The sequence below is a fragment of the Prionailurus bengalensis genome, chromosome C1 (assembly GCF_016509475.1).
Source record: "Prionailurus bengalensis isolate Pbe53 chromosome C1, Fcat_Pben_1.1_paternal_pri, whole genome shotgun sequence".
Taxonomy (NCBI): domain Eukaryota; kingdom Metazoa; phylum Chordata; class Mammalia; order Carnivora; family Felidae; genus Prionailurus; species Prionailurus bengalensis.
In genome coordinates this window covers 101,422,054-101,449,078 of record NC_057345.1, presented here as the reverse complement: position 1 = coordinate 101,449,078, position 27,025 = coordinate 101,422,054, and the positions used below count along the sequence as shown (strand labels likewise).

The window sequence follows — 27,025 nt, the reverse complement described above, 5'->3', positions numbered from 1 at the left end:
TTAATTAAAAATAATTACAGTCATCCACATAAATAGAATGAATGGATTTGGGAACAACTATGACTGACCCCTGGTGAGCAACAACTCACAGATGTGAGCCTAAGTGCACATGCAGCGTAGGGCACAGTACTTACAGCGTGGATATTCCCAGGCCAGTAAGTTTACAGCAAGACTGGAGCATTTCAATTAATCCAGTCAGTCAATTAGCTATCGTCACTTGAAAGAGTTTCTATTATGCTATAAAATTGCATTAAAAAGAGATTGTACCATATTACTCTCCAGCTAACAGTGCTGAGAGTGACTGTTCCTCTAAACTGTCATCAACTCTTGGTGTTATTAAACTTTTGAATCCTTGACTGGGTTAGAAACATCTCATTTTTAAATGTGCATGTCTTTAATTGTGGATGAAGTTGGGCATTGTTCATATGCTCACTGGATATTTATATTTGATGACTTTGTACGAATTACATCTAGGATATATAATTGAGTCTATTGCATTTGGTATATGGGCAATTTAGGATCAGTTCATTTTTGCAAAGTTTATTTGCATGGTTGGTGTCTTAAGTATTACTGACTTTAACAGTAACTCGATTGTCATTTTCTCTTATTTGCTTTTTTTTTTAATTTTAGGAATTATTTGGAACTTGTTGCAAACTCCATTCAAGATTGGATCATAAAAGAAGAAGCCATATATCAGGAATCTAAAATGGCTGAGGAAATCACTAGGACGAAGGCCGAGCTGGAATTGAAATATTCTGCTACTACCAAAATCACTTCTAACAAAATGTATTCTGTTAAAAACCTAAAAGTAAGTCACTGGTTGAACTTACACGTAAAGTCCCAAGACATTCTTCCATTTGATAATTTAATCAAGACTGAATATTTTCAGTATTAAAATGAATTGCCTACAAATTTCTGTGACTCTTTGCTTTCTCTAAAAAATAGAATAGCTGAGTTCTAAATATGATCAATTTGGTGATGGGATAATGGGATATTTGTCTTATATTGATGCCACCTCCTGCCAGATCTGGAAGATTCGATCTGTCCTGCAGATTAAATGTGATGTTAGGGAAATGCCAGATGTCTTCATTTTGGTAGGGCTGATAGTTTCAGCTATCTAAGATTTGTTGACAATATATGAGGCAAATTCGGAGTCAGTATGTTTCCATTAGAATACTTATAGATTCCAAAAGTGAGATTAAAACAAGACATTTCTTGGAAGAGCAATCAGAAGAATCCCAAGACTAATTGGGAGTAGGAATCTAGAAATAAAGGGAAAATGCATTCTTGAGGATTTGTGACAGGCACTTAACAAGGGGTGGAGTCAATACATATATTTATTTTTGTTGTTAATTCCCATGGCTTTGATGCTGTTGGGGAATGGAGAAGAGAGTGAAAAAAAGAGGAAGGATACTTGATAAAGGAGTAAAACAATGAGGTAACCTGTGTGGTAAATAAGGATATCTCACTAGGGAATGGTTTCCATGTTAATAATATTCATTATTTCTGATAGCATAAGTTGAGAATGGTTTCTCATAAAGAAGCAAAGCTATATATTTCCCAAAGATTTTGCAACTTCTGTCAATTACCAAAAGAATTTGTGTTTGACTTAATTCTAATGAATCAGTCACCATCCACTCAAATGGTTATATAATCCATCCGTCAGTTTGGCCTTTCTCCTGACAGGGGCACAGAAGGACAGCACTAAGTATCTGGGATGATGGATGGGACTATATAAAGAGAGGTAGGGCTACCCTCTCACAATAGTGTCTAGGGCCACACTTGCCTATGAGCAGGAAAAATTGCCTTTTCTTTATTCTGCTTCTGAACAGAACCAAAAGTTTAATCACTATCTAGACGCTGTTAAATCCAGAATACGGTTAGTTGGAGATTGAAATACACTTGGTAGGTATTGCATTCAGTTTGAGACCTCTTAAGTGAGGAAAGTTGTAAATATTCCAAACAGAAGGACTATTATAGCAAGAGGAGGGCTTCAATGTGGAAGAAAAAGTTAGATTTGTTCTGTGTGGTCTTAAGCTAGGATTAATTAGGTTAAAGCTCTATGGATAGAGAGTCTACTTCAGTAAAAGCTTCAAGGTCTCAACACAGAATGGAATGCATTCTCCACGGTCGTTGAGTTCCTCATCCTTGGAGGAGCTCAGTCCCACTTCAGACACCCACTCTGGAGACAGCGAGAAGGAGTCAGGAATGAATAAATGGAGAGTTGAACTTGATAGCCTTTGAGATCCCCTACAGTTCAGACATTTGGTCCTTCAATGAACCTTTGTCGTAGAGAGTCACTAAGAAGTTTAATTTTCTCTGGCTTTAGGTAACAAAGGAATGAGCAAAGGAGAGATAGCGGATCAAGAAAAAGAAAAAGAAAAAGAGAAGGAAAAGATTCCTTTTATTTTAGAAGGCTCTCTCAAGGTAATTCAAGGAAAGACAGATGACACTGAATATTTACAAATTCAAATTTATTGTGTGATAGAGAGTTTGTGTGGTGGAACAAAAGCGATCTTTTTTGCTAACCTCTCAGAAATAATTGAATCTGCAATGAAAGAGCAGTCTCCCCACCAAGCTGTCTCCTCCTCCAGATGATAAACTTTGAAGGAATTCTGTATCATTCATTTTTATAAAACCCAAATCCAATGTGGTGCCTTGTTCATATCGTCTCTGTTTCTGCTGCAGGTGTTTGTTTCTTGTTTCCAATGTTTAATTACAAAATTAATGTATGCTTTTATAAGAAGTCAAAATTACTCTGGGTCTCCAAACCCCTGAAAATAAGAAATATTAACAATTTGGTATGCTCTATACTTATACATTCATGCATACACAAATATAAAGAGGGTTTTCATTTGTTTGGTTTTGATTTAGATTTGGTTTTGGTTTTTTTTTTTTTTTACTCTTCCACATACTATTTTTTTTATAGCAAAGTATCATGAATATCACTTCCAGATAATATCTACAGATCTAACTTATTTTCAAAGAAATGTTGTTAGTTTAAATTTGGATATATGTGAAGTATTAATTTCCTTATTAATAAGCACCACTTATTTTTCTATTTATACAGAAATATTTTACTTTTATGTAGTCAGATCAACCATTTTTGGCTAAAATTTAAGACACAATACCACATTTTGGCAAAGGTGTGAAGCACAGTGAATTCTCATACACTGGTGGTTGACATGTAAGTGGGCACTTCCGCTTTGGAAAACTGGGCATAGCTACTAACGTCAAGCAAACGATTTTCTTTTCACCTAACAGCTCCACTCCTAAGGATATGCCTAACAGAAATGCATGGATGTGCGCACCCAGACACATGGACAGAGTTGTTCTTGCAGCATTATTTTTAATTCTCCCAAACTAGAAACCATTCAAATATTCATCAGTGGAATGCCTAGCGTGGTTTAGTCCTATGATGAAATGTTATACAGCTCTGGGAATGCATGACCTATAGCTACACACAGAAATACGGATGAATCTTGGGGCACCTGGGTGGCTCAGTCAGTTAAGCGTTCAGCTTAGGTCGTGATCTCACGTTTGTAGGTTCGAGCCCCACGTCGGGCTCTGTGGTGACCGCTCAGAGCCTGGAGCCTGCTTTGGATTCCGTGTCTCCCTCTCTCTCTGTCCTTCCTCTGCTCATACTGTCTCTGTCTCTCAAAAAATGAATAAATGTTTTTAAAATTTTTAAATAATAATAATTACAGTAGCTTTTTTGTAAGCTCACATACTGGGTAGGCAAGAGCTGATTTCCACACCCCCATTAGTATCCAATAAACCACAAAACAATGTAGGTTAATATTGGTGAGCCTCCCTAGCTTCGTGGTCTTAATGGTAAACATCATTACATGGCAAATCTTTGAGTTTATTATTAGTTGCTGCTTTACTTTATTAAAATTTAAAAATGTATGTTGGTTTTTCTTCTTTATTGATATATTGAAGTATGGAGACTTATTTAACAACAGGAATAATCTTTGCATTTTTAAAGCAAACTCCTCTTCAGCATTTCCTAAAGTTTAGTCCTCATCCCACAAAGACATGTATTATGAATGCCTAGGGGTCTCCGGGGAGAAGAGACTTAAAAATACAGATGCCTTCATTCCATCTTAATTACATCTTTGTGAGTCGAATCTAGGAATTTTAATTTTGAATAATCTCCTAGAACCATCTTTATGCACATTATAGATTAAGAATGATAGCACCATTTTTTCATGGCGTGTTATTATTTTAATAAATAACTGGGTTTGATCTGATGGTATTTTATCTAGAATTTTTGTGGCCATGATGAATGAATTAGTCTATAGACTTTGCGTTGTTATTAACAAGCATCACTATTAGTGTTAGTTTGGCTTTTCAAATAAGTTAAGGAAGTTGGCAAGGTTGCTGTATCAACGTGGAAAAAAGTCACTGGAGTTTCTATTTACTAGCAATAACCAATTAGAAAATGTAATCGAAAACAAATATCATTCACAAGAAGAACAAAAACTATAAGGTGCCAAAAAGAATAATAAAAGATAAGCAAAGTCTTTATGGAGAAAATTACCACATATTATTGAGGACATTTAACACTTAATTAAGTGGGAATATATACCATAGTCATGGATGAGAAGATTCAACTTAGGAAATGAAATATACTATAAAATCAATGCTATTCTTATCAAGATCCCAACAGAGTTTTTATGAACCTTAGAAAACCAATTCTGAAATTAATAAAGAAAAATAAAGGGATAAGATCTTTCTTTCAGGTAGCATTTAACTGTCAGCTTACATCTCTTTATTTTCACCTTGCTGTGTGTTTATATTTTAAGCATATCTCTTGTACAGAGGGACTATAAACTAGATTTTAAAAAAATCCGTATCTGGATGATCTCTCTTTTAACAGGAGAGTTGAATCCTTTTATATCCTGCCTTTTCTATGATCCTTTTTTCCACCTTTCTTACTTTATTTTATGTTGAATTTATTTTGTCTTTTCATTCTCAATCAGTTAATGATGGCAACACTAATTTGAACCCTAAGTGAAATGTTGTCCTCCCCCAAAAAACAATTCTATTTTTCTTATTAGTAGACTTATATTACAAAAGAAATTTGTATTCAATGACTTATTAAAATATTTGCAAAAATTACTTTCCTCGCTTACTACATAAGTACCTACATAATGTCCACAACTTTGCCTCTAGACCCAAAAGGCCTAAAATATTAACTATCTGGCCCTTGACAGAAGTTTAAAATGTATGCACTCTATTTCTACTAGTGGTTGCTCTAGAAATTCAACTTGTATATGTAATTTAATGAAGTCTAAACTTCATAAAATATCTTTACTTTCTTCCAGAACAATACAAGGAACTATTAATATTATCTAAAATTTGCTTTCCCTCTCCCAACTTATGTTTTAAGTTTTATTTTATCTTTTCTTATTCCCACAAACTGAACATTATTATTGTCATTGTTTTAAGTAGTCAGTGTTATTTAGCTTATCATTTGTTTGTCAAACATTTCTTCCCACATTTTATATTTTAGAAGTATTTCCTTTAAAACTTCTTTTAGTGGGGGTTTGTAAAACCCTCAGTTTTTACTTACCTAAAAATTGGCTTTTTTTTACCCTTACTCATTAAATACGGTTTTCATTTGTAAAATTCTCAGTTTTGTTTTTTTTTATATATCTTCTTAGTACTCTCAAGATATTGTTCCACATTTTCCTGGGTTGACGTTGTAGTTGTTAATAAATTGTTGATCTAATTTGTCATTTCTTTATAAACAGTTTACTTTTTCTTTTTTAAAAAAAAAATTTAAATGTTTATTCTTGAGAGATAGAGACAGCATGAGCAGGGGAGGGGCAGAGAGAGAGGGAGACACAGAATCCAAAGCAGGCTCCAGGCTCTGAGCCCGACACGGGGCTGGAACTCACGGACTGTGAGATCATGACCTGAGCCAAAGTGGGGCGCTTAACCAACTGAGCCACTCAGGCGCCCCAACAGTTTACCTTTTCTCTCCAGCTGCTTTGAAAATACTCAGTGGTGTGCTGGAAAATGTTTAGGAATAGCTCTCTCAGGGAAAAATAAATAATATGTTTATCCTAAATTTTACTGATAACATAGTGCGTAGAGCACACAATGTACAAATTATAGAACATACTACTTTTTGTTGTAAATTCCATTTAGCCAGTTGATTCTCACAGAATACTTTCACAGATTTTTACTAAGCTCTTAGTCAACCTATGATTAAACTGACAAACACTCAATATGAATGTTGATTGATGTTTTCATTGATGTGAACAAGTAAAACAAAAATGAACAAAGGAATAGGTCTCACTCATTCATCAATGACATGAGCAACTTCTGTGCTGAATCAGATAATAATTTTTATTTATTTATTTATTTACTTTTTAGTATGTTCACAGCTTCAGTTTATTTCAGTGAAAGGATACACATTAAAATCACCAAAGATTTTGAAAGTTCCAGCTACAAGCTTCCTTTGTTTTCTTCCAGTGGAATTGTGTAGACAGTGCTTATCTCTCCCAGTAACAGTGTGTGACTACATGCATGGAGTATTGACATATAAGAAGCTCACCCAAACCTTGGTGTCCAGGGCTTTGTTGGGGGTCCGTTACACAGACATGACTGAGGGACCACATGGTTGCACTGTGTCTAGCCTCTCCAGAGGTCACGCTGATAGCACATGGCTCAAAGACCCCACCACAAATTATGTTACAAATTGCACTACCTGTTGTAGTCCAAGTAAACAAAGACACTCATCAGGCAGGATGCTCTAAGGCCTTCGAGGTAACCTCCCATAAGCTGGGCAAGAGTCTAACATTTCTTTAGGCAGGGTTAATTCTTTACTGCACAGGTCAAGCCCTAATTCTTGGCCCAAGCTTTCTTAGAGCAAAATAATCATATTTGGTACAGCAATAGTATAAGTATAAATATGCCTAACACTTCGATGATCCAGTATGGAGTAGGGATAGAAGTAAAGAAGCAACTAAGCCATCCCGTAAAGTATTACATACATTTTCACATTTCTGTAATACTTTGATTATTTGTTCCCCCTTTAATTCAGTATTATTTGTACCTTAGGATAATGTTGTATAGACTATTTGGCACAGAAATTAGCTGATAGTTAGCAAAATCCATTTCTTCCTCAGGCTAGTCATTTTTCCGTTAATATTACATCTGAAGGAAGATTTGTCTATCTCCTAGTACATTTAATCATCAATATCAGTATTATGACTTATTTACATACAGTAATTGACTATACCAATGCCAGAGTTACACCATATTGCAGTATGGTTACGGTATAATTCAGTTACAGAAAAAAAAAAACCCTGGAATTTCAGTGGGTTTTGGTATGCCTTCCTAACAGAATCAGTTCATGAACAGATATTATGGACAGGTGTCATTACAATTGGCCATGACTCATTTATTTACAAGTCAGTTGGGGATGAAGCTATACACTCTGTCTCATTTTACAGACTTGTAGTGAAACTGGATTCTGTTGTGTGCTGTTATATAGCAGGGCTTGCTTTCCAACTAAAAGGACACAGGTGGTATCCAAAACAGTTACTTTCCTTGTTATTTGTACTACCAGATATCTTATTCCAATCTATTCCTGGGGCAAGGGCCATCAGCGCTCCAGTGTAAATTACAAGTACTCCAGAGAATTTCCGTATCTGGAGACCCATAAAGTTCCCATAGGCATGCCCCACCGAGCAGCTACAATGGAGGGTCATTGCCCATGAGCACTTCAGGTTTCATCTGTATTAAAATAGTAAAAAAGGTGCTGTTGGATCAGGATACAAACACTTTCCCAACATGGGGTCCGAGCATCATCCAGGATTATTGTTTTACCCTTCCCAACTCTATTAGCCTCCTAAGGCTGCCGTAATAAAATGCCACAAACAGGGAAGCTTCCAGGCAACAGAAATTTATTGTCTCACAATTCTGGAGGCTAGAAATCTGGAAGCAAGGTGGTGGCAGGGTAATTCTCTCTCTGTAGGCTCTGGGGGAGGATCCTTTCTTGACCCTTCCTGGCTCCTTGTGTTTGGCAGCAAGCCTTGGTGTTCCTCACTTGGTAGATGCATCACTTTTTAGATACTAGAAGAATATTTCCTCAGTTTATTGTACTACTAGTTACAATGTAACAACTCCAAACAGAACACTTTTAAATTTAATCTGCATTATTAACATTTTCACCATCACTTTCGTGACTTTGGATAACCAACAGTCAGTTGGTCCGTGCTTTGTAGCACTTGCTGATATGTGTAGTGTAAATACTCCCATCAGGCCATCAATATGACGTCACTGAATGCAGCACTGGAAGCATTATGCAGTCACACACCATTACATTGTACGCATATTATATCTATGATACAGATATAATTGATATAAATAACATCAAAAACATAGATAATAGGGAAATGTAACAAAACAGTTAAGAAGGCGCTAAGTTTTTGCTTCAGATTCTATGGTTCCCTCTTTTTCGGCCATACCCTGCTCATGCTCTGTCTCTCTCTCTCAAAAATAAACATTAAAAAAAAAAAGAAGAAGAAAGTGGTAAGTTTTGAGTATTTAATGTCTTTGTTTTTAATATGTTGTTTGAATGTGCATTCGTATAATTTAATTTTAAATAATGGCTGTAGTTAACAACCAGCTCGCAAAATTCCTGAAAATTTACCAATAAACTCTTTCCAGTCAACCTGAGGTAGATCCAGCACACGACCATTACTGCCTGCTTTTAACTCTTTGGCCTTCCTGACTGTTAGGATTTGTGTCTTTCATCAACTCTGGAAATGACTCAACCATTACCTATTTAAATACTGTACTGCTTTTCTAAAGGTCTATTCCATTTCTAAGAGGGCTTTCAAACTCATCTTATTTTTAATGCCTATTAAAAATGTCTTATTTCTTATTTTTACTTTTGATCCTTTCTTCTCTTGAAGCAAATTAAAGACTAAGCAGATTAAAATACTTATTTTACACCCTCTATTTGATAATTCCAATACCTTCAGTCTTTGCAGATATGTTCTCATAGTTTGTTTCTTCTCCAGATTCTTGGTTTTGGCTTACTTCCTCACGTTTTGTGATTTTCATTTGTGAGCTCATATCTACCCACAGTCTTTTTAGACTACATTTTTAAGGCAATGTACATTTTGGCATGCTGTGAAGATAGACTTGTGGTTAGTTCTCAGGGAAGACTCCTCCCACCCCACCTCGCCTTTCACACAGGGCCAAGGAAGCAAGCTAGAATTCATGGTTTTCCTATATGGGGAAAGATAAGTTTTTAGTTCACCCAACAAAGGTGTCATTTTTAAAAATACCTGCTCTATTCATAGGTCTGACTCCCATGTTATTGCTCTAGTCCCTGTAGCCCATGAAAACTCCGGTTCTAGGCCTCCAGGGATGGGCAGATAGCCGTCGGAAACTTCTCTCCTCAGTTCTCCTGTTCCTTACTGGATTAGTGCTTTCTCATACCTCTCAATTTGCTGCCAGCCCGGCTATGCACTATGATGATTTTATATTTTACCTATCACTTTTGAAATATTTTGTGCCAGGAATGTTTCTTTGAACATCTGGTCTGCCATATTGCTGATTAACCATGTTTACGATCTAAATTGGGGATTCAGCTCATGTGGAAAAGTATAGGAAGCAGGGAGACCAGCTAAGAGGCTGTTGTAATAGTTCAGGCTAAAGATAAGAAGACCTTTGTTAAAGAAAATTGCAGCAGCAGGTGAGAGAAGCAGCTGAGTAAAGGGTAACATCTGAAGAGCTTTGGCAGGGCGTAGTACCAGGAAGTTGGGTGACAGAAGAGAAGCAAAGCTAAATGCAGGGTCTCCAGGTCAGGATATTAACTTGTTAGAGATACCACTTACAAAAAGCATTTGAAATACTCCCCCAAATGAACCTGAGTGGGATCTAATATGTTTCAAAATCCCATTAATTTTTTTAAATGTGTTCACAGGCATGGAAAGAAGAACAGGATCGATTAGCAGAAGAAGAGCGCTTAAAGGAAGAAAAAAAAGCAGAAAAGAAGAGTAAGGAAACCGGTAGAAAGAAAGGCAAGGAAAAGGTAGAGAAAGAAGACAGTAAGCTTGTGAAGAGAAAATCTTTTTTGAAGGAGAAACCTAAAGAAGACCAGCTGAAGATCCCAGAAATAACAGAGGAGCCCCCCCAGCATCCCGAACCTGGGATTGTTTATCCGGTAAAATCGATGTTGTAAGAAGCCTCTTTGGGTCCTTACTCATTGTTTTTGGGAGAAACACGGCTTCTGTGGAAACACAACTTTCCCAGTCTTCACTGACCCCACCGAAGGCCTTGGAGTTTCTTCTAGCAAAGATGATCTCAGACCCTACTCCACCCTCTAATGCCTAGGATGTTCTTTGTAGCCAGTCACCAAGATAGGAACACCCTGAGGCCAGTTTTCCATGAGTGCCCTGAAGCCAGGTTACTCAGGGCAGGAGAATGGAGATTTGACACAAAAACATTCATTTAGGTTAGTGTAAATAAGCAACTATGAAAGATCACAGTGAGCACAGAGGTTGGCTGTGTTTGTCTCCATGACAGGACCTGCTGAGTAGACAGCAGGTATGCTGTCTGCTCATATGCAGGTATGCTGTCTGCTCGTATGCTTTGGTAAAACCTCTCCCTCAAGCAGTCTTATGAGGAAAACCTAATGGGAAAGAGATGGACAGAAAAGAAGTGAAACAGCCCTTGTTCTTTCTAGCAGCTACTCTAAGCCAGTTCTCAGATGTTAGCATGTATCACCAATCACTGGGGGCTCTATTAGCAACATTTAGTAAAACATGCCTTTACCATAGGACTTCGTAAAATGTAGTGTGTCAAAAAATAAAGAATAAAGTGTCAATTTCCTCAAGATATCAGTTCACTTTAAACAGAAAATTAACAGCCAACAGAAGAGAAATCGATTTCTCCTCCCACTGCTTTTCAGTAGTACAGTCATTTGATTTGCACTAGGGTATCCGGGTGCTCCAGTGAACAGATTTTAAAATCTTGGGCCTCCTTTAATTCTGCCTGTCACTGTAAGACCACAGGAGGTGCTAAAGATAATATGGACACGAGCCTCTGAGTCCGCAGAGTGACAGGCATTCATTTAGCAGAAATTGAGCTTATGGCGACTGGAACTGGCTCACATCGATGAGCTGATTCTTGTCAATTGCAGCTCCACACTCAAAGCATGATTTTTCCCTTGTAGTTTTGTGGATACAATATGGGAGAGATACCCATCCAAATCTCCGGAACAAATTCTTACCTGTATCCTTCAGATGGAGGGCAGATTGAAGTAGAGAAGACAACATTTGAAAAAGGTACATTTTGAAGGCAGCTGGTTAATAGCTTGGAAGATAGTAAACCCTTTCAGGTGGTCTCGGGGCCTTGAACCATGAGTGTGATAGGTGAGGGTGGTGATGTGGCCACTGCAGTTTCTTATGCGTCACATTCAGGATTTCCAGACTTCACACTCTTCTGTTACAATCGCCTGCAGGGCACGGGCCAGCTGAGAGGTTAGCTGGGACGCTCTGTGAAGAAAATTCCAGTGGTGAAAGTCCTAACGTATTTCTCTATGATCGGGGAAATATTGTAACAGTAACCACAACAAGCAAAGAGTTAATTAGTAGTATTAATTACAACACGTAGTGACATCTCAGAAACCAAGCACATACTGTGAGTTTATAGCAAATTTCTGGGTTGGTGTCTGGAGCACAGAGTTTGGGGGCCTGCCGCCGAGGTCAGTTATTTGAGCTACAGAGAAGTTGCTTCTGGATTCAGAAGCCTGTGAGTGGCAGAGGAATCTGGCAGATGCACTGCAGAGGACCTAATCTGGAAACCGCATGAAGAAAATGCATATTTCTTCCCCGGGAACCTGTCAGGGACATCTTTGAAGGCTAATCTTTTCACTGCCCCCTTAAAGATCTCTCAGGTGGATTGGAGCTAGCTGGTTGTCTCGGAGAGATGTGAGGAGGTCCGGGAAGTCCCTGTGTAATGTCCACAAGGTTATGCCCCCCGGGAGGGGGCAACACGGGCTCCTCCTATTCCCACACTCCACCTGATGCCAGCCTACCCTCTTCTCCCTCCTCTCCTTCTCCCCTCCCTACCTCCCTCTCTCTCAGTCCCTCTCTCTTTCCTTCTCTCTTGTCATCTAATAACAAGGCATTTAATGAGGAAATTATTGCAACCGTTAAATGCTGTTCCCTGTGTGAAATCATGGCTCAGGCAGAAGCATTATTAGATAGTAAGTAACTGCCACATCAAATATAAGATCACACCAATAATTTTTAAAATCAAAAAGCCTGAAAGTTATTCAAATTATTTAAACAGTGCTTGGTGGTACAACTTACATCAAATGTCAGGCCATTTTATTATATAAGGTTTGTTTACTGGAAACATGGCAGGGGTTGTTATTAATATAGGTACACATATTTATATTATCATGTGTTTTAGTATTTGATATTTTGAATATCATCCTTGGGTACAGGGTACAATTAGTAGTCATTAAAAATGGAGCTTAGAATCACATAACTGAGAAAACTACTGGACTCAAGTTGTGTGCTGTTATGTTCTATTTTCAATAACTATTCCTCGCTCTCATCGAGATTTGAATATGCATACGTTTATTAGTTTCAAGTGGGTCACAGTAAATACGGTAATTTTATCCTAATCCTATCAGTTTTGGGAGATGGTCGCCCTCTCAACATTGAAAAGAATATGCTGAATTTTAAAAAGAAGAAGAAAGCTGAGAAAGGGGACCAAAAACGAGTCAGAACACTAGAAGAGAGAATGGGCCGTTAGGAAAATGCTTATTTGTTGCTATCAACAATAATAACTGCTATAACTGATTGATGTAATTCTTTGTAAATTGTAAAACCCTTTCACATCAACTGACTCATGTGATTAATCACAAAATTGAGTGTAGGTAGCCTCAGCCAATGTATTTTCTCTTCTGTAATTTGATGAGAAAGTCTGCAAACAGGGGCGCCTGGGGGGCTCGGTTGGTTAAGTGTCCGACTTCAGCTCGGGTCATGATCTCTTGGTTCATGAGTTTGAGTCCTGCACCAGGCTCTGTGCTGACAGCTCGGAGCCCGGGGCCAGCTTGGGATTCTGTGTCTCCCTCTCTCTCTGCCCCTCCCTTGCTTGCACTCTGTGTCTCTCTCCTTCAAAATAAATTGACATTAAAAAAAATTTTTTATTTTAAAAAAAGAAGAAGAAGAAACTCTGCCAACATCTCCCTGATCCACCTGCCATTCGTTTCTGGGATTCCACCCTCACTCTCTTCCTTTAGGCACCTTTTTGTAAACTAGTGATATCCGTAGGTGTTTCCACTTCCTGGAGTACATTCTATGCTGCCTTATGTACATGTCTTGTCAAGCACCCTAATGGGGTATGACCAGCAAGCCCACCTTCTATCCCCTGATTTTCCCCAGGGCCAACTTTTATCAAAGCGACTGTGAAAAAGGACAAGCACACTTTTATAATTCATTTAAAAGACCCTAAGAAAATTGTGAAAAAGGAAAAAAAAGAAGAGGATAGTTCTTTGGAAGATGAGAAAGAAGAAAGAGAGGAAGAGCAAAAGCTTGACACAGGCAAGCGGCTGCCTCTTTGCGTGAGTGGAAGTTAGCCCTTGCGTGAGTAGAGGTTGGTCTTTGCCTGAGTGGAGGTTGGTCCTTGCGTGAGTGGAGGTTAGTCCTTCCGTGAGTGGAGGTTGGTCTTTGCCTGAGTGGAGGTTGGTCCTTGCGTGAATGGAGGTTAGTCCTTGCGTGAGTGGAGGTTGGTCTTTGCCTGAGTGGAGGTTGGTCCTTGTGTGAGTGGAGGTTAGTCCTTGCATGAGTGGAGGTTAGCCTTCCGGTAGTGCGTCAGACCCACGCATCTGACAGCAACACACATGCATCGCTACAACTTAGTGTAATTTTTCCAGATAGTAAGGCAAGCGCTTTGCCATTTTGCTTATGTACATTTTCCCTGAGGTAATGTGTACATACCCTGCACACACAGCCCATGGATAGTGGGCTACTCACTTGGTTTTTACCCCATCTGGATGCCCAGCTCTTGAGTCCAGTTGTCACACAGAGTCTATATAGGTGGCTGCCTTTAAGTAGCAACATTGAGTGTGCAATGTCCATCCTTATCTGAATCTTTTACACAACTTGTACCAAGTGCAATCTCTAGGACTTGGGTTCTCATTAATTCATTTCTCCTAAAGTTTTAGCTTTTCTCCAATATTCACTACAAATGATGGGGTTTCCTTCTGTGCTCTATCACTTAGTTTTCCCCGTGGTATCACATTTTTTAGGTTACAAGGACAAGAGAGAAATCCTATATTTAGTCTTGAGCGTCTCTACCTCTGGTAGTTGGGAGCTCCAGGTAGACGTCCTGTGATTATACACCATGAAACTTCCTGATAACACTATTTAACATCTCCAGGCAGCACCACCTAGGAAGACTAAGTGCTTCCTGCCCAGTGTGACATGGATTATACCTGCAAAAGGGAAGAGTCAATTAATCAAACGTTTTGAACTCAAGTTACTGATAAAATATATAACTAAATCTTACCAGTAGATTCAGTTATGATCACAGTGTTCTCCAAACTCAAAAAACAATGCTTGACAAGTTTGAATGTACCCAAGAACTTAAAACATAAAATTTTTAGTTACTTTTCTTCATTTTGCCTGATATAAGAATATGTGGTTTATTATTTTTTAAAAATTATGAAATTTGAATATTTAAAGAAAATAACAGTTGCCCATAATTCTGTCACCACAGCGGTAACTGCTATCATAGTGTATTTCTTACTTTATGATCAGGAACATTTTCTTACTCATTAAATATTCTTCGAAAACAAAGTTTTCTAATTATTTCATAGTGATTTATTGGTATATACATATATATCAATAATTTACTTAATCATATCCGTGTTTTGGGATGCCTGGGTGGCTCCATTAGTTGGGCAGCTGACTTCAGCTCAGGACATTATCTCACAGTTCATGGGTTCAAGCCCCGTGTCAGGCTCTATGCTGACAGCTCAGAGCCTGGAGCCTGCTTCGGATTCTGTGTCTCCCTCTCTCTCTCTGCCCCTCCCCCACTCCTGCTCCATCTCTCTCTCTCTCTCTCTCTTAAAATTAAATAAACATTAAGAAAAATCATATCTATGTTTTTATATACACGATTTCCACTTTGCACTGATTTTGCTTATATTTCTTTTTAAATAAAACGGAAATGTCCTTGATTTGATTTTGTCTTTTAGAAGAATCAGATGCAGAGAATAAAGCTGTCAGCAAGTTTGGATCTTTTTCGGCCACCTTAGAAAATGGCATCTGCCTCTCAATAAGTTACTATGGACCAAGTGGAATGACACCAGGTAAAATAAACACAACAGCAAGGATAAGTGTCCCATGACCAACGGTACCTGTCCATCCTCAACCTGCTCACTTGTTGATAAACACGTTCTGATTTAATGCCCCTCTTTTCCTGAAAGGTGGGAATATACGTGTGAGTGTGTATATATACGTGTGTATTTACATATATGTACATATATAATCTTTCATACATAGAAAAAAAACAGTGCTTTGACATTTGAAAAAGAACTTATCATATGTAATTTTACATATAGTCACATATACATATAAAATTTTATTGATAGATAGAGAAATAATTTCAGTTATCTTTGTTAACTAGCCCAGGAAAATAAGTCCATTAGTTGGTGCCAAAAAAAAGCATGATTTCTCAAGGAATCCTCTTGGTTTTCCACATAATATTTTTACGAATCCTGCGATTGTGGAATCTCAATGTACTTCAGAACTTAACAGCCTTAAAGGAGCCATTCACTGGACATCTTGAAGGATTTCTTTACCCCACTTTTAATGAACAAATTCTCCAACTGGAAGCTATTTCCTTACAAACCACAAAATAATATGTCACTTAACCAAGAACCAACTAGGAAATCTTGTGGGTTCCCACGCGTGTTACAAGGATCTAAACACACAGATTTCATTAAAAAGAAAAAACTTTACAAAATCAAAAGATAATCCCTATGCTATATAGCCTTAAAACTATGTGTAGTTTTATCTGCCTTGCTATCTAGCTCTTTTTATGAAGAGACAATATTCCATTATAATTCCATTATAATCTTTTTCTTACCTTGTACAAAATATTGTAGTACTCTAGTGAGTCAGAGAGCCCATTAAATTTGTTAGTATTTTTGCTTTATTTGGGGTTTTATCTTTTAATTTTGTATTGGGTTTGTTTCTGAGCCAGCACTTGAAGTCATTCTGTGCCTAACAAATTATGTATTAGATTCATTATCATACAGTCACTAAAAAATCCTATCCATTCTTATCATGATTTCAGATTAAGACATTTACACTCTACAATCAACTCTACTGCTGCTGTTTCTTAAGTGATTTCCCTATTTTTTATTTAATCCTTAAGTTATTATGCAAGTATTCCATTTAAAACAAATGTTCCGAATTTCAAGTTATAAGTACTGCATTTGAAATTGTTTCCAGTGTGAAACAAGTGGAAAGGCATCCCAATGCTCATGGATTAGAAGAACAAATACTGTTCAAAAGTCTATACTATAGACACTATAGTGAAATAAGTCAGGCAGAGAAAGACAAATACCGTATGATTTCACTCATATGTGGAATTTGAGAAACAAAACAAACGAGCAAAGGGAAAAGAGAGAGAGAGAGAGACAAATCAAGAGACAGACTTTTATTTTTAAGAAATAGACTCTTAGTTATAGAGAGCAATTAGGGATTAAGGAGTACACTTGTCATGATGAGCATAGGATGAAGTACGGAATTGTTGAATCGCTATATTGTACACCTGAAACCAATATAACAAAGCATGTTAACCAACGAATTAAAATCCAAACTTAAAAAAAAAGTAATGTTTTACTTTTCGTGTATTAAAAATATTGAAGGCATGAGTCTTTACAAAAAATATGAACTCCTTATGTATGCACATAATAGTAATATTTAAGAACTTTTGTCTGCTAATAACAAATTTCCAGTCCAGTTATCCCCCCTTAATTGGGTATATACAGCTTTCCAGAGCTTATTCATCTTGCTTAACTGAAACTTTTTACCCATTGAGTAATAACTCCCCATTTCCTTCTCCCTGAGCCCCTGGCACCGCCATTTTACACTTTGATTCTATTATTTTGACTATTTTAGATAACTCATGTAAATGGAATCGTACAGTATCTGTCTTTCTGCGACTGGATTATTTCACTAAGCATAATTTCCTCAAGGCTCCATCAGTGTTGTTGCATATTGCAGAATTTCCTTCCTTTTTAAGACTGAATAGTATTCTGTGATATGTATATGGCACATTTTATTTATCCATTCGTCTGTTGATAGACATCTGGGTTGTTTCCACCTACCGATTCTTTTTGTGACTTTTAGTTCCTTGAGTGCTTTCTCTTATCTCTGGCCATTTGCTCATGCTTTGCCTCTTGCTCGGACCACTTTCTCCTGCTGCATGTACTGCCACTTAATGACAGTTAAGCTTCCTACCATCCTTCAGGTCTCAGCTTACAGATTGCTTGCTCTGAGAAAGACTTCACAGATCAAGTGGCAGTAGCATGTGAACTGGGTCTTTGGAAGTGAGTGGGAATTGCCTAAGCAAAGAATCAAAGGAAAAGGGAATTCTAATTACTAAGAACAGTGTGTACAAAATCTCAGTAACATAAAAGCACGACTTGTTTATGGAAAGGCAAACTGTGTAGTATAGTCAAAGTATAAGTTGTATAGAGGCATTTTGTGTTTGATTCCCTTCTTTTGTGTTCCCATGGACCACTGTACCTCCTCTATCATGGACGTAACACATGCCATTGTACCTGAGGGTTTTTTCATTTGTCTACCCATTACAGTGTAAATTCCCTGTAGCCTCGTTCGTCATTGGTTACCCAATTCCTAGTTCATGATAGTAGGTACTCAATAAATATTTACTGAATTAGTAAGTGGATGGGGATGAGAGAGAGGAGTTTCCAACTGCCTATAACTGGACATCATTCACTTGTTTATATACTGTACTTTATATGGGTCAGGGATCTTGCTGGCACTGAGCCATGATGACGAATAAAAGCATAGCATATCTACTCAAAAAAACTCATTGTCTAATGGGGAGAGAAAACATAAATAGAGAAATAACTGCAGAAGTGCTAGAAATTATATATAGAGTTCCAGGGGCAGCTAGAAAATACTTCAGAGAGAAAATACAGCATCTGAGGTGGTACTTTAGAGACGAATGGGAACTATCCAGACAAAGCAACAAGGAAAGGCAATTCTAGATAGTAAGAACCATTTGTATAAATGTACAATTGTGGAAAAGCATGCCATCTTTACAGAAAGGTGAAAAGTTGAGTGTGGCTGGAGTAGAGGAAAATGAGTCCTGTATGCCCTATAAGATCAGTGAGTGTCAGAGGTGTTTAAGTAAGGGAAGGGAAGTGACATGATTGGATTTCATATTAGGAATATAATTTTAGTGATAGTTTGAAGAATACACTGAAATGGTGGTATTGGAGGTGTCATACCAGTTAGGAGCCTGCTACAGAAAATCAAGAGATCAGTGAGACTACAAGCAAAGGGAGGACTAGATAGGAGAGGCATCATTCAAGAGAAATTTCTGATGGCTTGGTGACTGGTTATATAGGGTCAGCCAAAAAGAGAAAATGCAAATGGCCTCACTGTCTAACTTGGGAAATGAGGTGCTTGATTGGTCATTAAATGAGATTTGAGTACATAGACTTTCCTTTCCTAGGAAAAGAGAGAATCACTGAGTTTGAAACGTCTCCAGTACGACAACCGGGGGAGATGTCTAAAGGCAGTTGCACATATGAATCTGATGCTCAGAAAGAAAGGTCATGCCTTGAGATGTAAATTTTGGACTCATCAGTATGTAGATGATAGTTGGACCTCCAGTAGTATATGAGATATTCAGGTCTATTGTATGTAATAAAGATGCTCAGTCCTGGCTGTGTATCACAATCAGATGTGATTTTTCACAGGTGTAAATACCTGTGGCTCATCCATAGAGAGTCTGATTCAGAGGGTCAAGGGGGTGGGAGAGTGCTGAGTTTTTTTTGTTTTTTTTTTTTTTTTTTTTTTTTTTTTTGTAATTCAGTGAGTAATTATTATGAGTAGCCGGAGTTAAAACACATCCTTTGTGTAAGCATAAGGGAAGAATCCTTGAAATTTAACGACAGTTAAGGATTCACGAGACAGGAAGAACCAGTAAAGAGACAGAAAGAAATTGCCCAAAGAAGGAAGAGGAGATTCAGGTGGGAGTATTACTCTGGAACCCAGAGGAGAATAGAACTCAAGATGCAAATTATGCTCAGAAGATTCCAACATAATTCCTTCAGAGATCAGCTCTCCTTTGACAATTCTGACAATCCATTGCTATATTAAGCATAAAATCAATCTTCTATGACATCTTTTTATCATCTCAACTAAACAAACCAATTTCTTTTCTGAATTTCCTTATCTGTATCCCTTATTTTCCTATTTAATATGTCCTTGTATTGAAGCTATTTGAGTATAAATCTTATTTAGACTATTTTGGCTTCATAAGGTCTTTTATACATTTTGTTATTATTACCCACTGGTCCAAATATTTTGAATATAAGGGCCTCTCAATAAATATTTCTCAAATATACAGTTATTGCCCTATAATTAGGAGTTCATAATATAGACGGGAAGTCAAGAACATGTGAAATAATGGCATCAAATATGTCAAAGTATTCAGTACCTGAGATTTTTTTAACTATAATTCTGATTCTTTTCAGGCCTTATATATTATTTTATTTTATTGGTTTTTATTTTATTTTTTTTCAATATGAAATTTATTGTCAAATTGGTTTCCATACAACACCCAGTGCTCATCCCAAAAAGTGCCCTCCTCAATACCCATCACCCACCCTCCCCTCCCTCCCATCCCCCATCAACCCTCAGTTTATTCTCAGTTTTTTTTTTTTAATTTTTTTTCAACTTTTATTTATTTTTGGGACAGAGACAGAGCATGAATGGGGGAGGGGCAGAGAGAGAGGGAGACACAGAATCGGAAACAGGCTCCAGGCTCTGAGCCATCAGCCCAGAGCCCGATGCGGGGCTCGAACTCCCGGACCGCGAGATCGTGACCTGGCTGAAGTCGGACGCTTAACCGACTGCGCCACCCAGGCGCCCCTATTCTCAGTTTTTAAGAGTCTCTTATGGTTTGGCTCTCTCCCTCTCTGTTTTTTTTTTTCTTCCCCAACCCCATGGTCTTCTGGTAAGTTTCTCAGGATCCACATAAGAGTGAAAACATATGGTATCTGTCTTTCTCTGTGTGACTTATTTCACTTAGCATAACACTCTCCAGTTCCATCCACATTGCTACAAAAGGCCATATTTCATTCTTTCTCATTGCCAAGTAGTATTCCATTGTGTATATAAACCACAATTTCTTTATCCATTCATCAGTTGATGGGCATTTGGGCTCTTTCCATAATTTGGCTATTGTTGAAAGTGCTGCTATACACATTGGGGTAAAAGTGCCCCTATGTATCGGCACTCCTATATCCCTTGGGTAAATTCCTAGCAGTGCTATTCCTGGGTCATAGGGTAGATCTATTTTTAATTTTTTGAGGAACCTCCACACTGTTTTCCAGAGTGGCTGAACCAGTTTGCATTCCCACCAACAGTGCAAGAGGGTTCCCATTTCTCCACATCCTCTCCAGCATCTATAGTCTCCTGATTTGTTCATTTTGGCCACTCTGACTGGTGTGAGGTGGTATCTCAGTGTGGTTTTGATTTGTATTTCCCTGATGAGGAGCGACATTGAGCATCTTTTAATGTGCCTGTTGGCCATCTGGATGTCTTCTTTAGAGAAGTGTCTATTCATGCTTTTTTCCCATTTCTTCACTGGATTATTTGTTTTTTGGGTATGGAGTTTGGGGAGCTCTTTATAGATTTTGGATACTAGCCCTTTGTCTGATCTGTCATTTGCAAATATCTTTTCCCATTCCATTGGTTGCCTTTTAGTTTTGTTGATTGTTCCCTTTGCAGTGCAGAAGCTTTTTATCTTCATGAGGTCCCAACAGTTCATTTTTGTTTTTAATTCCCTTTTGTTTTGGGGATGTGTCAAGTAAGAAATTGCTGTGGCTGAAGTCAGAGAGGTTTCTTCCTGCTTTCTCCTCTAGGGTTTTGATGGTTTCCTGTCTCACATTCAGGTCCTTTATCCATTTTGAGTTTATTTTTGTGAATGGTGTGAGAAAGTGGTCTAGTTTCATCCTTCTGCATGTTGCTGTCCAGTTCTCCCAGCACGATTGGTTACAGAGACTTTTATCCACCGGATATTCTTTCCTGCTTTGTCAAAGATTAGTTGGCCATACTTTTGTGGGTCTAATTCTGGGGTTTCTATTCTATTCCATTGGTCTATGTGTCTGTTTTTGTGCCAATACCATGCTCTCTTGATGATTACAGCTTTGTAGTAGAGGCTAAAGTCTGGGATTGTGATGCCTCCCGCTTTGGTCTTCTTCAAAATCACTTTGGCTATTCGGGGTCTTTTGTGGTTCCATATACATTTTAGGATTGCTTGTTCTGGCTTTGAGAAGAATGCCGGTGCAATTTTTATTGGGATTGCATTGAATGTGTAGATAGCTTTGGGTATTATTCACATTTTAACAATATTTATTCTTCCAATCCATGAGCACGGAATGTTTTCCCATTTCTTTATATCTTCTTCAATTTCCTTCATAAGCTTTCTATACTCTCAGCATACAGATCTCTTACATCTTTGGTCAGGTTTATTCCTAAGTATTTTATGCTTCTTGGTGCAATTGTGAATGGGATCAGTTTCTTTATTTGTCTTTCTGTTGCTTCATTATGAGTGTTTAAGAATGCAACTGATTTCTGTACATTGATTTTGTATCCTGAAACTTTCCTGAATTCATGTATCAGTTCTAGCAGACTTTTGGTGGAGTCTGTCGGGTTTTCCATGTATAATATCATGTCATCTGCAAAAAGTGAGAGCTTGACTTCATCTTTGCCAATTTTGATGCCTTTGATTTGCTTTTGTTGTCTGATTGCTGGTGCTAGCACTTCCAACACTATGTGAAACAACAGCAGTGAGAGTGGACATCCCTGTCGTGTTCCTGATCTCAGGGAAAAAGCTCTCAGTTTTTCCCCATTGAGGATGATATTAGCTGTGGGCTTTTCATAAATAGTTTTTATGATGTTTAAGTATGTTCCTTCTATCCCGACTTTCTCGAGGGTTTTTATTAAGAAAGGATACTGAATTTTGTCAAATGCTTTTTCTGCATCGATTCACAGGATCATATGGTTCTTTTCTTTTCTTTTATTAATGTGCTGTATCACATTGATTGATTTGCGAATGTTGAACCAGCCCTGCATCCCAGGAATGAATCCCACTTGATCATGGTGAATAATTATTTTTATATGCTGCTGAATTCGATTTGCTAGTATCTTATTGAAAATTTTTGCATCCATATTCATCAGGGATATTGGCCTGTAGTTCTCTTTTTTTGCTGGGTCTCTGTCTGGCTTAGGAATCAAAGTAATAGTGGCTTCATAGAATAAGTCTGGAAGTTTTCCTTCCCTTTCTATTTTTTGGAACAGCTTGAGAAGGATAGGTATTATCTCTGCTTTAAATATCTGGTAGAACTCCCCTGGGAAGCCATCTGGTCCTGGACTCTTATTTGTTGGCAGATTTTTGGTAACTGATTCAATTTCTTCACTGGTTATGAGTCTGTTCAAGTTTTCTATTTCTTCCTGTTTTAGTTTTGGAAGGGTGTGGGTGCTTAGGAATTTGTCCATTTCTTCCAGGTTATCCAGTTTGTTGGCATATAATTTTTCATAATATTCCCTGATAATTGCTTGTATTTCTGAAGGATTGGTTGTAATAATTTCCATTTTCATTCATGATTTTATCTATTTGGGTCATCTCCCTTTTCTTTTTGAGAAGCCTGGCTAGAGGTTTATCAATTTTGTTTATTTTTTCAAAAAACCAACTCTTGGTTTCATGGATCTGCTCTACAGTTTTTTTAGATTCTACATTGTTTATTTTTGCTCTGATCTTTATGATTTCTCTTCTTCTGCTGGGTTTAGGCTGTCTTTGCTGTTCTGCTTCTATTTCCTTTAGGTGTGCTGTTAGGTTTTGTATTTGGGGTTTTTCTTGTTTCTTGAGATAGGCCTGGATTGCAGTGTATTTTCTTCTCAGGACTGCTTTCGCTGCATCCCAAAGCGTTTGGATTGTTGTATTTTCATTTTCGTTTGTTTCCATATATTTTTAAATTTCTTCTCTAATTGCCTGGTTGACCCATTCATTCTTTAGTAGGGTGTTCTTTAACCTCCATGCTTTTGGAGGTTTTCCAGACTTTTTCCTGTGGTTGATTTCAAGCTTCACAGCATTGTGGTCTGAAAGTGTGCATGGTATGATCTCAATTCTTTTATACTTATGAAGGGCTGTTTTGTGACCCAGTATGTGATCTATCTTGGAGAATGTTCCATGTGCACTCGAGAACAAAGTATATTCTGTTGCTTTGGCATGCAGAGTTCTAAATATATCTGTCAAGTCCATCTGATCCAATGTATCATTCAAGGCCCTTGTTTCTTTATTGATCCTGTGTCTAGATGATCTACCCATTGTTGTAAGTAGAGTATTAAAGTCCCCTGAAATTACCACATTCTTATCAGTAAGGTTGCTTATGTTTGAATTGTTTTATATATTTGGGGGCTCCTGTATTCGGCGCATAGACATTTATAATTGTTAGCTCTTCCTGATGGATAGACCCTGTAATGATTATATAATGCCCCTCTTCATCTCTTGTTACAGCCTTTAATTTAAAGTCTAGTTTGTCTGATAGAAGTATGGCTACTCCAGCTTTCTTTTGACTTCCAGTAGCATGATAGATAGTTCTCCATCCCCTCACTTTCAATCTGAAGGTGTCCTCAGGTGTAAAATGAGCCTCTTGTAGACAGCAAATAGATGGGTCTTGATTTTTTTACCCATTCTGATACCCTATGTCTTTTGGTTGGAGCATTTAGTCCATTTACATTCAGTGTTATTATAGAAAGATATGGGTTTAGAGTCATTGTGATGTCTGTAGGTTTCATGCTTGCAGTGATGTCTCTTGTACTTTGTCTCACAGAATCCCCCTTAGTATCTCTTGTAGGGCTGGTTTAGTGGTGATGAATTTCTTCAGTTTTTGTGTGTTTGGGAAAACCTTTATCTCTGCTTCTCTTCTGAATTACAGACTTGTTGGATAAAGAATTCTCAGCTACATATTTTTTCTGTTCGTCACATTGAAGATTTCCTGCCATTCCTTTCTGGCCTGCCAAGTTTCAGTAGATAGGTCTGTCACTAGTCTTATCGGTCTCCCTTTATATGTTTATAGAGCTGAATATAGAGCATGTTTATCCCTAGCTGCTTTCAGAATTTTCTTGTTATCCTTGTATTTTGCCAGTTTCACTATGATATGTCGTGCAGAAGATCGATTCAAGTTACGTCTGAAGGGAGTTCTCTGTGCCTCTTGGAGTTCAATGCTTTTTTCCTTCCCCAGATTGGGGAAGTTCTCAGCTATGATTTGTTCAAGTACACCTTCAGCCCCTTTCTCTCCCTTTTCCTCTTCTGAAATTCCTATCATACGGATATTGTTACATTTGATTGCATCACTTAGTTCTCTAATTCTCCCCTCATACTGCTGGATTTTTTTATCTCTCTTTTTATCAGCTTCCTCTTTTCCCATAATTTTATCTTCTAATTCACCTATTCTCTCCTCTGCCTCTTCAAGCCGAGCTGTGGTCGCCTTCATTTTATTTTGTGCCTCATTTATAGCATTTTTTAGCTCCTCATGACTATTTCTTAATCCCTTGATCTCTGTAGCAATAGATTCTCTGCTGTCCTCTATACGTTTTTCAAGCTCAGCAATTATTTTTATGACTATTATTCTAAATTCTTATTCCGTTAGAGTGCTTAAGTCGTTTTTGGTCAATTCATTAGCTGTTGCTACTTCCTGGAGTTTCTTTTGAGGAGAATTCTTCCGTTTCATCATTTTGGATAGTTCCTGGGGTGGTGTGGAACTGCAGGGAACTTCCCCTGTGCTTTCTGGAGTAACTTGTGTTGGTGGGCGGGGCCACAGTCAGACCCACTGCTGGGGCCACAATCAGACTGGTGTGTACCTTATCTTCCCCTCTCCCAGGGGTAGGACTCACTGTGGAGTGGTGTGGCCCCTGTCTGGGCTACTTGCACACTGCCAGGTTTGTGGTTCTGCTTCCATGGGGTCTGGCGTATTACCTGGGGTGGATCCACAAGGTGCACCAGGATGGGAGGGGTAGGCTTAGCTTGCTTTGCCATCAGTGGTCTGCTGCGGGAAGGGCCTTGCAGCACCGGGAGGGAGGCCGACCCGTCAGAGGGATGGATCCACAGAAGCACAGAGTTGGGTGTTTGCGCGGTGCAAGCAAGTTCGTGATGGGAACTGGTTCCCTTTGGAATTTCGGCTGGGGGATGGGAGAGGGAAATGGCACTTGCCAGTGCCTTTGTTCCCCACCAAGCTGAACTCTGTCTTCCAGGGCTCAGCATCTCTCCCTCCTGGCATCCTCTCACCCTCCCGCTCCCCGAGCAGAGCTGCTGACTTTTAACATTCCATATGTTAAGTCCTGCTGGCTGTCAGAACACACTCCGTCCAGCCCTCCACTTTTGCAAGCCAGATTCAGGGGCTCTGCCTTGCTGGGTGGGCTGGCTGCCCCTCCACCACCCCGGCTCCCTCCCTCCAGTCTATGTAGTACGCACCACCTCTCTGCCCTTCCTACTCTCTTCCATGGGCCTCTCGTCTATGCTTGGCTCTGGAGAGTCCATTCTGCTGGTCTTCTGGCATTTTTCTGGGTTATTTAGGCAGGTGTGGGTGGAATCTAAGTGATCAGCTGGACCAGGTGATCCCAGCATCCTCCTATGCCGCCATCTTCTCCTCCCTATTTTATTGGTTTTTAAATATAATTTATTGTCAAATTAGCTAACATACAGTGTGTACAGTGTGCTCTTGGTTTTGGGGGTAGATTCCCATGGTTCATCACATACATACAACACCCAGTGGAGGTTCCTCAAAAAATTAAAAATAGAACTACCCTACGACTCAGAAATAGCACTACTAGGAGTTTATCCAAAGGATACAGGAGTGCTAAGTCATAGGGGCACCTGTATCCCAATGTTTACAATTCTGATTTTAAATCGACTACATTACCCCTGAAATCTATCCAACTGAAAAAATCATATTCAGCAAGGTAAAAATTGTTGCCAACTGGTGTAAATGTTTGTGATACCAATTTTATTTAACAAACATACCCAATATGAATGTCTAATTTACTTGGTTTCTCCTTTTCTCTTTATAGAGAATAAGGATCCTAATTTGGACACAATGTTGAATATCCCATCAGCACTTACTGCAACAGTAATTCCTGTCGTAGTGACTGTTCCTCAAGGCAAAGGAAAACCAAAATCAAAAGGCAAAGAAAAACCCAGAGAATCAATTAAAGAAGAGGAACACCCAAAAGAAGAAGAGAAAAAGGTACAGGGACTTGCCATGGATTCCAAAACTCTACTCCTACCTCAGTGTTAACTTTTTTTAAATCATGAGTTAGGTCCATAGTGTTAGTGCACCACACATACATTCTTGTGCAAATGAATTAACATTCCCTGGAGTTTCAATTTTGAATGAATGAGAAGAGATGTGCACACAGGAGTTGGGTCCCTATGCCAGGAGACACATTGTCATATACATCTCTCTCAGGTCTTTCATTCTAAACTCAGCAGGACAAGCTCAGCCTTTTTTGCCACTCTGGGTCTTGAGTTTTCTTTGCTCTTGGTTGGTTAAGTTCCTACCATTCTCTAAGTACTTTATTTAGCCTCATTAGATAAATAACAATTGAAAGAGGAGTATCTTTAATTAAATAATGGAAATGCTTCCATTTGGTAAACTTGGGCTTAGATTTATATGCTAAGGATTGAAGGACAGCCCGCTTCT

General features: G+C 38.4%; 1 protein-coding gene across 1 annotated transcript in view; it reads left to right on the top strand.

Moving 5' to 3' along the window:
- Positions 1 to 27,025, top strand: part of SPAG17 (sperm associated antigen 17) — a 235,322-nt gene that overhangs the window by 122,152 nt on the left and 86,145 nt on the right. Inside the window, exons 19-25 of the mRNA XM_043575965.1 lie at positions 631 to 812; positions 2,330 to 2,427; positions 9,956 to 10,195; positions 11,207 to 11,318; positions 13,431 to 13,589; positions 15,248 to 15,361; positions 26,394 to 26,569. Of these exons, the coding sequence (XP_043431900.1) occupies positions 631 to 812; positions 2,330 to 2,427; positions 9,956 to 10,195; positions 11,207 to 11,318; positions 13,431 to 13,589; positions 15,248 to 15,361; positions 26,394 to 26,569 (1,081 nt within the window). The remainder of the gene's footprint in view (positions 1 to 630; positions 813 to 2,329; positions 2,428 to 9,955; positions 10,196 to 11,206; positions 11,319 to 13,430; positions 13,590 to 15,247; positions 15,362 to 26,393; positions 26,570 to 27,025) is intronic.